The sequence below is a fragment of the Eschrichtius robustus genome, chromosome 8 (genome assembly GCF_028021215.1).
Source record: "Eschrichtius robustus isolate mEscRob2 chromosome 8, mEscRob2.pri, whole genome shotgun sequence".
NCBI lineage: Eukaryota > Metazoa > Chordata > Mammalia > Artiodactyla > Eschrichtiidae > Eschrichtius > Eschrichtius robustus.
Genome location: NC_090831.1, coordinates 123,829,400 through 123,838,201, shown reverse-complemented (window position 1 = coordinate 123,838,201; position 8,802 = coordinate 123,829,400). Strand labels below are relative to the sequence as shown.

At 57.7% G+C, this 8,802-nt stretch overlaps 1 protein-coding gene across 3 annotated transcripts; it reads right to left on the bottom strand.

The window, feature by feature from the left end:
* Window positions 1-3,341: 3,341 nt before the first annotated feature.
* On the bottom strand, window positions 3,342-8,369 carry LOC137768246 (zinc finger protein 22). Of its 3 annotated transcripts, none has more exons than XM_068549670.1 (3): window positions 8,268-8,369; window positions 5,661-7,076; window positions 3,342-4,036 (listed from the first exon to the last, which is right to left on the bottom strand). In XM_068549670.1, exon 2 carries the CDS (start codon window positions 6,518-6,520, stop codon window positions 5,909-5,911), a length of 612 nt encoding a protein of 203 aa, XP_068405771.1. In that variant the 5' UTR covers window positions 6,521-7,076; window positions 8,268-8,369; the 3' UTR covers window positions 3,342-4,036; window positions 5,661-5,908. The 3 variants fall into 3 exon arrangements, with proteins under 3 accessions (XP_068405771.1, XP_068405773.1, XP_068405770.1); XM_068549672.1 differs by having other exon boundaries at window positions 5,661-6,548; XM_068549669.1 differs by lacking the exon at window positions 8,268-8,369 and having other exon boundaries at window positions 5,661-6,548; window positions 7,013-8,056.
* Window positions 8,370-8,802: the final 433 nt, after the last annotated feature.

Here is an 8,802-nt window from a genome sequence, read left to right as displayed (position 1 = left end):
AAATGAAAACATTAATTCAAAAAGATACATGCACCCCAATGTTCATAGCAGCACGATTTACAATGGCCAAGATATGGAAGCAACCTAAATGTCCATCGACAGATGAATGGATAAAGAAGAAGTGATGTATATATACAATGGAATACTACTCAGCCATATAAAAGACTCAAGTTTTGCCATTTGCAGCAACATGGATGGACCTGGAGAGTATTATGCTCAGTGAAATAAGTCAGACAGAGAAAGAAATATACTGTATGTTATCACTTATACATGGAATCTAAAAAATAAAACACGTGAATGATATAACCAAACAGAAACAGACTCACAGATATAGAGAAATAGTAGTTACCAGTGGGAAGAGGGAAGTGGGGAGAGGCAAGATAGGGGTAGGGGGACAAGAGGTACAAACTACAAGAGGTATAAAATAAATAAGCTACAAGGATACATTGTACAGCACAGGGAATATAGCTGATATTTTATTATAATAACTTAAAGTATAATTTATAAAAATTTGAATCCTTATGCTGTACATCTGAAACCAATATGATGTTGTAAATCAACTATACTTTAAAAAAATTTTTTTTTGTTAAAAAAAACAAAGCAGCAGAGGAGGAAGGTATAGTGTAATGGGAAGGGGGGAGGATTGCACAGAACAGACAACAGAGGTAACCATAGAAAGAAGCTCTGTTTGGGCTTCCCTGGTGGCGCAGTGGTTAAGAATCCGCCTGTCAGTGCAGGGGCACAGGTTCAAGCCCTGGTCCGGGAAGATCCCACATGCCGCGGAGCAACTAGGCCCGTGAGCCACAACTACTGAGCCTGCGCGTCTGGCGCCTGTGTTCTGCAACGGGAGAGGCCGCGATAGTGAGAGGCCCGCGCACCGTGATGAAGAGTGGCCCCCGCTTGCCGCAACTAGAAAGAAAAGCCCTCGCACAGAAATGAAGACCCAACACAGCCAAAAATAAATAAATAAATAAAAAGAGCAAGGCACAGAAGGAAGGTTCTGGAGTGAGCCTTGGCCATGACCAGGCCCAGCCCCTCACCAGGAACAGGAGGAAAATTGCTCATCCAAGTCTCGGCAACGCCGTGGCAGGCCTGGCGTAACCCCACTCTCCAGAACCTTCTGCTGCAGAAGACTCCTGGGCTGTGACGTGTCAGCGGCCAGGCCCACCTGCGGCAGGAGACAGTGGCAGGACAATGACAGCAGCCCCTGCCCCTCCGTGGGGCTTTGCAGCGTGCACAGTGTATATATACACTCATCCGATTCTCACAACCCACGAGGCAGGAGGAGCAGATAAGAAGACCAGAGCCAGGAGAGAGATGCGACCAGCCCGGGCCTCTGGGTGGGGATGGGCCAGCCCTGGAGTGGCCCAGCACTCAGGTGCTGAGGGAACCACCTCGAAGGTTCTCAGCAGGTCTGCCTCGCTGTGCATTGAGCAAGCTGCCGGGGGGCTACCCCAAGGGGCCCCGGTATCCACTACTCACACCCAAGTAGTGGTCATTGTCCATATGAGGGAGCCCGAGCTGACTCACTGCTGTAGCTTTTGAGCTACGTGACCTGGAACGTAACTCCTCAAGAAAAGATGGAGGCGGAGCTGGAGGCCACCTCCCTGCTCCCAGTGGAGCCCCAAATGACCACGCCTCACGTGAGCTGATGTTGAGAGAACACTGATTCCCCTTGGTCAGCTCCAGCAAGCGTCAGCAACCTATGGAGACGTCCAGCCTGGACACCCATTGACACACACTCCTGCGGAGTCGATGGGGGGGGGGGGGGTCTCTCCTGCCCCACTGCCCCAAGGAGGGGAGAACCCAAGGCCTCCTGCAGCTGTTATTGCCCAGGAAAGCCAGCCCACAGCCACTAAGATACACTCACCAGTGGACTCACGTCCCTCTCCCCGTTCACACCTCCCATCACCTCCCACCCCACAGCCTCCAGCACTGGACCCACCAGCCAGTCGGCAACTACTTCCTGAGTGTTATGAGCCCAGCCCTGTGCTAGACCCTGCTGGGGTTCAAGACGGAATGACACAGCCCTTGCCTTCAGGGAGCTCCCAGTCTCAGCGGAGGTTTCACACACACACGTGCGTGCGCACACACACACACACACACACACACACACGGGAAACGGGAGTACCGTAAGTCCCCTACACACGAATGGGTTCTGTTCCAAGAGCACGTTCGTAAGTCCAATTTGTTCGTAAGCCCAGCAAAGCTAGCTTAGGTACCCAACTAACACAATTGGAGGGCAGGCTGCAATTTCACTCACGCCTGACACTGATGGAATGCACGCTCACATCTTTGAAAGTTCGCAATTTGAAGGTTCATATGTAGGGGACTTACATAAGACTCCACACGAATTTCAGGCGTGTGATAGTGTGTTAACACAGGGACTGTTCAGAGGAGGGCGGAATGTGGGCCTGGTGGTTGGGAAGGCAGCCTGGTGGAGAAGAGGGCTTAGCCGGGGGGAGGCGGAGGGGCACAGGCCAGATCAACAGCAGGGGAAACAGAGGCAGGACCGAGGAGGGAGATGAGAGGAGAAGGGGCATCTGTGAGGGTCCCCCGGGTTGGGCCAAGGATCAGAGAGAAGGAAGTTCCAGAAGCACAGGGCCTCATTTCTCTGACCTCCCCCAGAGCGGCCTGTTATCCCAGAGCCAGGCATATGGCAGATGGTAAGAACCTACATGCAAACTGCACTGGAGACAGGAACCCATGGGGGCCTCCTGGCAACCCTGACCAAACCTCAGCTCAGCCCTGGGACCTCTCACCTGAACAGAACTCCCCCACGCCCCCCAGCACTCACGTCCCTGGGATTTGACCTACATTTCATGACTAAAGGCCTCTCCCCACCTCCAAGGGTTTCACTAACTATAACCTACCTCATGAAGTCCGGTTGTCATCAAAACCCAGCCCGGCCCTAGTCGGTCCCACCTTTTCTGATGGGTGGTCCAGTCTGGGGAGCTCCAGGCCAACCTGCTCAGGTGTGAAGCCCGGAGGAGCCCTCGCCCTGCTGCTGGCCCGGCACCACCCTCCTCTTGTTCCGCTGTGAAGTCCAGACACACAGAAGCTTGTCTGCCAGCCTCTCTCCCTGCCCGGAGCCAGCGGGCCCCAGCAGGGAGGCTCCACTTCCTCCCCAGCCTTCCCCCAGTCCTGCCGAGCCGGCAGCCAGGTACAGCCAGAGCAAGCAACCGCAAACCAGAGAAGACCAGCCCAGCCCAGCGAGCTTCCAGCAACATCTGCGGAAGGGAAGTGAGGCCCCAGCCTGATGCACTGCTTGTTAGGTCTGGGAGAAGAGAGTGACTAAAAGAGGCCCCTCCTCAGAATTCTTTATTCCTGAACAAGGGAAGGAAGGGCAGGGGTTGGGGAGGGCAGGGGACGAAATGCTACTCGAATGTAGGCCCTGACCCGAGGCTCTGTGTCAGGTAAGGAAGGAGTGGCGGGTTAGTCCCGGGGCCAAGGATCTCGGCCTGGGGTCCAGGAGCTCCTGGGATTGCTTGTAGATTCTTGCACCTAGGTGACTGTGTGTGTCTTCCTGGGGAGACGGTTCATAACCTTTGCCATCTTGTCAGAGGGCTTCACAACCCCAAAAGTGTTAAGAACGTTCCTCTGAAAGGAGAGCGAAGCCTGCAGGTATGTGCACACCTGGGGGAAGGTCTTGCCTCTGGAGCCGAGTCTGCTACCAACTTGCTGTGTTCTCCTAGGCAATTCACCTCCCGTCTCTGGTGGGCCAGGTGGGAGCACAGAAGCAGGCTCCCCACACAGGCACCGGCCCCGCTGCCACGGGAGAGTGAAGGCTTACAGCCAGGCAGCCAGCACGAGCTCTTCTTCGGCTGTGACTCCCAGCAGGTCCGGGGAGTTTTTCCACCAGGGCGCAGAACCTGCCTCCAATTCCAGGCTCCATCGGTCCCTCTGCTGTCACCTCCCAAGGTAGGCCTTCTTAGGGGACGTGTCCTCATGCCGGGGCACAGGCCCAGGGCCCCATTCCTAGTCACTGTGTCAGGTGTGCCTTGCACACAGCCCAGAGGTCCTGTACACGCCACATCTGTTCACAACGACAAAGAGACCAGGGTCAGGTCTGGGGCGGGACGTGGCCCTGCCCAGCCCCCGTCAGCCATCTCTCCAGGGCTAGGAGGGAGCAGTCATGGGCCCCCTGCACCCATCCAGGGCTTTGAGTCCTCTTAGCCCCTACCAAGCACCCAAGGATTACTAATCCCATTTACCAATGAGACAACGTGGGTTCAGGGCACTTGGTGACTGGTTCCAGATGCCCTGGGTCCCGATTTAATCTCTTAATATCCACCACTAAGTACTAGTCCACAGTGCAACAGCCACCTAGGGGCGGCAGGCAGAGGACAACTGATCGCTGCGAAGCCCCGTGGCTCTAAGGAAGGGCAGAGGGCAGGGATCGGTCTCCAGCACTGAGCACGGGACTGGGCGTGGAACAAGGGCTCTACGAGAGCAGGTCCTCTGCCAGCCCCCAGCTTCCTTCCTCCCAACCCCCTACCCTGGATGCCATGTCCCCTTCAGGCACCCACAGCCCCTAGCGATGCCCCTGCCCAGGCTCACATTCCCACATCCCCGAAGCCCCATCTTCCCACCTGTAAGAGCCTCTCTTAACAATGACACAGTAGAAATGAAGGGTCTTGGGGTCCAGAACCCAAAACGAGGTCCAGGCTTCCACCGCTGCACCGCCAGCTCCTACGTGTGACTTAGGGCCAGCTTGGGTGAGCCTCAGTGTCCTTGTCTGCCAAATGGCTGAGAAGCCCGTGCCTCCGAGCATCAACTTGGAACCTGAGGCCCGGGGGACAGGTCCTGGCTCTCCCCTTTCTCACTGCATGACCTTGGCCAAGCCTCTTGGGGGGCCTCACTTTCATTTGCCCGGATGACCCCAGGACCCTCGAGGCTCCCGCCTGTCCCACTTCCATCTCTCCTCACTGCTTCCGGTTGTCCCTGAACTACACTTGAGATCACTGGGCTCTTCCCATTAAACATCTCAGTGTCCCCTCTCCCTGCCACAAAGTCCTTTGTAGAGCAAATGTGAGCCTCCAAGTTAGGACCCCTGCCTTGGAAACCTTCCACACCCTTGCTTTCCCTGTTCGTCCCCAGGACCCAGTTCAAACCATCAAACTGCCTTGGGCGACACCAATCACCTCGCCTCCCAGAGCACTTTGCAGTCTGTCCCCACGAGAGCCGATAGCCGGCATCACCCTGTATGAGCGAGCACCCCAGGGGACAGGGCCTGTGGCTGTGCTCCTCCCAAGAGCCCTGCGCAGCACACTGCTTGGCACACTGGGGCGCTCAATTAATGACGTCAACCTCTCTTGTCTGCTAACAGCAATTACAATCCTCACAATATCCCAGGGAGGAGGCGCTCTCATCGTTAGCCCCAACTCACAGATAAGCAAACTGAGTCATGAAGTGAAATGACTTCTCAAGGGTACCAAATAGTAAGTGCTGGTGCCAGGAGACCCTAGGGGCTGGGGGTGGGCCTGAGGATTGTGGAGAGTACCCTCTCCAGGTCGCTTTCAATTCTGACATTCAGGGAATGAAGATCTTGTAAGAAGCTAGTCGTAGACCTAGGAGCTCAGTACGCCCCACCTCCCTCACCTGTCCCCACCTGACCCCGAACAAGCCTGAGACGGGCTCTGGCCAGCGCCGGGTCTCACCTGCTCTAAGCCGGGTGGGCCTGCGGGGGAAAACCAACGCAGGGGCCCAAAGCAGCCGTGTGCAGCCAGCCAGAGGGTCCTGGGGAAGGAGCGGAAGGAGGCGGCCCACTCCTTTGAGACCCCAAGCCAGCCCTCCCAGTCTCCGAGGATCCCAGCCAGAGAGGGGGCCGAAGCCCAGCGCCATCTCCAGAGGTCACGGATGCGGCTCTGGGGCAGAAAACAGCCGGAGGCAGCAGGTCCAGCGCGCATCAGAGCACGCGGCCTAAATGGGCCGCCTGGCCCTCGGGCCCGTGGCCGTGGCTGCGCTGGTGGGTCTTGAGCGAGCCTTCGCGCGCGAAGCTCTTGCCGCAGCGGGCGCAGAAGTAAGGCCTCCGCTCCCCGAAGACGCCGGGGCGGCGCGGGTGCGGCGCGGGCATGCGCGCGTGGGTGCGCTGGTGGTTGAGCAGGAAGCGCAGCTCGCGGAAGCAGCGGCCGCACTGCGCGCACTGGTGCGGCTTCTCGCCGCTGTGGATACGCTGGTGCGTGAGCAGGTTCTGCTTGAGGCTGAAGCAGCGCCCGCACTCGGGGCAGGGGAAGGGCCGCTCGCCCGTGTGGGTGCGCTGATGCACCTCGAGGTTGTGCTTGACGCTGAAGGCCTTGCCGCACTCGGGGCACACGAAGGCGGCCGCGCGGCCCACTCCGGCATGCGCCTTCTGGTGCCGCACCAGGCTGGGCTGCTGCGAGAAGGTCTGGCCGCACAGTGGGCAGCGGTGCGGCTGCTCCTCCGCAGGGTGGTGGATGACCAGGCCCCGGTCGTCCCCCAGGCCCTCCTCCCCGTCCCCCGCAGGGGACCTGTCCCCGGAGGACGCCAGTTCGGTCATGGGCACTCCCGGCTGCAATCACCGGCCCCTGGGGAGGCGGAAGCAGAGAGAGTACTCAGGGGACACCCGAGGATCACCCAGGCCCCCGCCTCAGGGAGGACACTCCCCTGGGCTCCCACGGCCTCCAGAACCCGCCACTCTCCAGTCCTGTTCGAGCCTGTGTCCCCCTGCTGGAATGCCCTTTTTTCTCCTCCACCCCTCATCACATCCTACCCCTCCTTCAGGCCTTTCTAAAATGACACTTCCTGCTAGAATCCTTCCTTGCCGTCTCCAGCCCCTCCTGAGCCACGTGACCCAACCCTATGACCCTCACTCATCACACAGCATGCTGGTCTGTCAGGCCACCTCTGTCTCCCTGCCCTGTGAGCACCTTGAGGACAGAGCTGCTTCCTTTTATGCCCCACATCAAACACTGTGCCTGCCACATGAGGCATTGAATAAATGCTGATGAGTAATATTCAGGGACGCCTAGTATTGTAAGTTATACTGAACCTGGATGCGTCTTATCTCTCCAACCAGATTCTCAAGAAGGCGGGTAGGGAGGTGCATCCCCAATCTGGAGGGAAGGGTGGGGTCAACAGTGGTTTAAAGATATTTTTGCAAAGCTTCGAAAAAGAAACAAAAGCCCTGTAAACTTGAAAGTAACCTCAGTTAAACATTAAGGCAGCAGCTCTTTGTTTATCAAAATGAGGCATGCCTGTAAAAGGTTTGCAAGTCACTGAACCACAGTGTGAGCTCCCAGAGGGCGGGTCTCAGCTTGATTCCTCTTGGCATCTGGCATCACCCCAGCAAAGCCTGGCCCAAGGCTGAGGAACACTCAAAGCGCAACAAACACCCCCAAGTTCAGTTCCATCCCGTTCACACTGGTTCTCCTAAGGATCCTCTTTCCCAGGGCACTGTGTTCCTCTTAAATTGTTTCCCACTGTCCTCACAACAGCCCTGAGGAAGGGGCAGGCTTATTGAACCCCATTTTATAGATGGGGAAACTGAGGCTCAGTGAGGCCCACTTACTTGCCCAGGGTCACACAGCAAGGTGAACCAGGACTAGGCCTTAAGTTTCCTCACTGTCAAAAGCTCTTTTCAACATAGTAGCTGCTCACCAGCTAAGTTCCCCTCAAAACACACACACACACACACACACACACACACAAGACCACCACCCTCCTGGCCACCATCACAGAGCCATCAATACCCAAAGGACCACTGCCTCTGGGGCACTGTCTGCGGCCACCACCCTCGTGCCTCCCCAAAACCCTAGGCTCCTGCTCCCGCAGAGCGCTGAGGCCGGCTTGGAGGGAATGAGCTGACCACTCCCCTGCATTCCCCCACCCCCAACTGGGAAGCTTGCTGGCCCTTCCCCTGGTCCTCCATGCAGACCTTCTCCACACTTCCAGATCTCTCTGCTAACCACAACCTCAGTGGACCTATCGGCAGAGTGGGCTCCCAGAGGCACCCCCTCTGTCTCCCCCTACCCCCAGGCTGGGGTGGAACAGCACTCACCCAGGGGAAGGGGACAAGTTCTACTTGCAACAGACCCCACCCACAAGTCTTTCCCCAGGCAGCTGCATGGACGTTTGCAAAGACAGATCATCACCGTCCCCTTGGCCAATCTCAGCCCGGCCTTGTCTCTGGGCAGCCTCCCCACTCTCCCAGCTATACCCCTGACCAAGGGCCCCGCCCGCCGAGAGGGTCCAAGGCCATGGCCCCCCTGTCTCCCCCAGGTGCCTCCATCCCATCCCACACTCACAGACCAGGCTGCGCCCCAATTCCTCCGGCCTCCAGCAGTGGCTCTTTCCTCGAGTCTGTGCTGCCCAAGGCAAATACGGTAACTCTCCGCAGCGCCTCCCGCGCCCCTTCTCCCTCACCCTCATAAAGACTGCCAGCCTCCCGCACCGCTGTTCTTTTCAAATAGCGGCATTAATCAAAAGAGTTGACCCCACCCACCCGACCCCCCCCTCCCGCGCACAGCCTTGCCAATTCCTGGGGCCGGAGCGATCCTGGAGAAATATGGTAAACTCTGCGTCGCAACCCCACCCCCACTAAAATACGTAGGCCTCCCACTCTGCTGCAGCAACCCACCCCATTCCGCTGCAAGCCCCGGCTCCCTTAGGGAATTCATGCAACCCACGCCCTCCCGCTCCCGCAGCGCCAGGGGGGAACCACGCAACCCTGGATAAATACATAATTAAGTCGCGGCGCTCGCCACTCCCGGAAAGGGTCTGCGCGGCTCCCGGCAAATACGGTAGCGCGCCTGCAGTGACCCGCCCCCAGGGGCCGGCACT

Bases quoted from the DNA above. Each gene is read 5' to 3' on its own strand.
- LOC137768246 (XM_068549670.1), bottom strand. From the start codon at position 6,520: ATGACCGAACTGGCGTCCTCCGGGGACAGGTCCCCTGCGGGGGACGGG.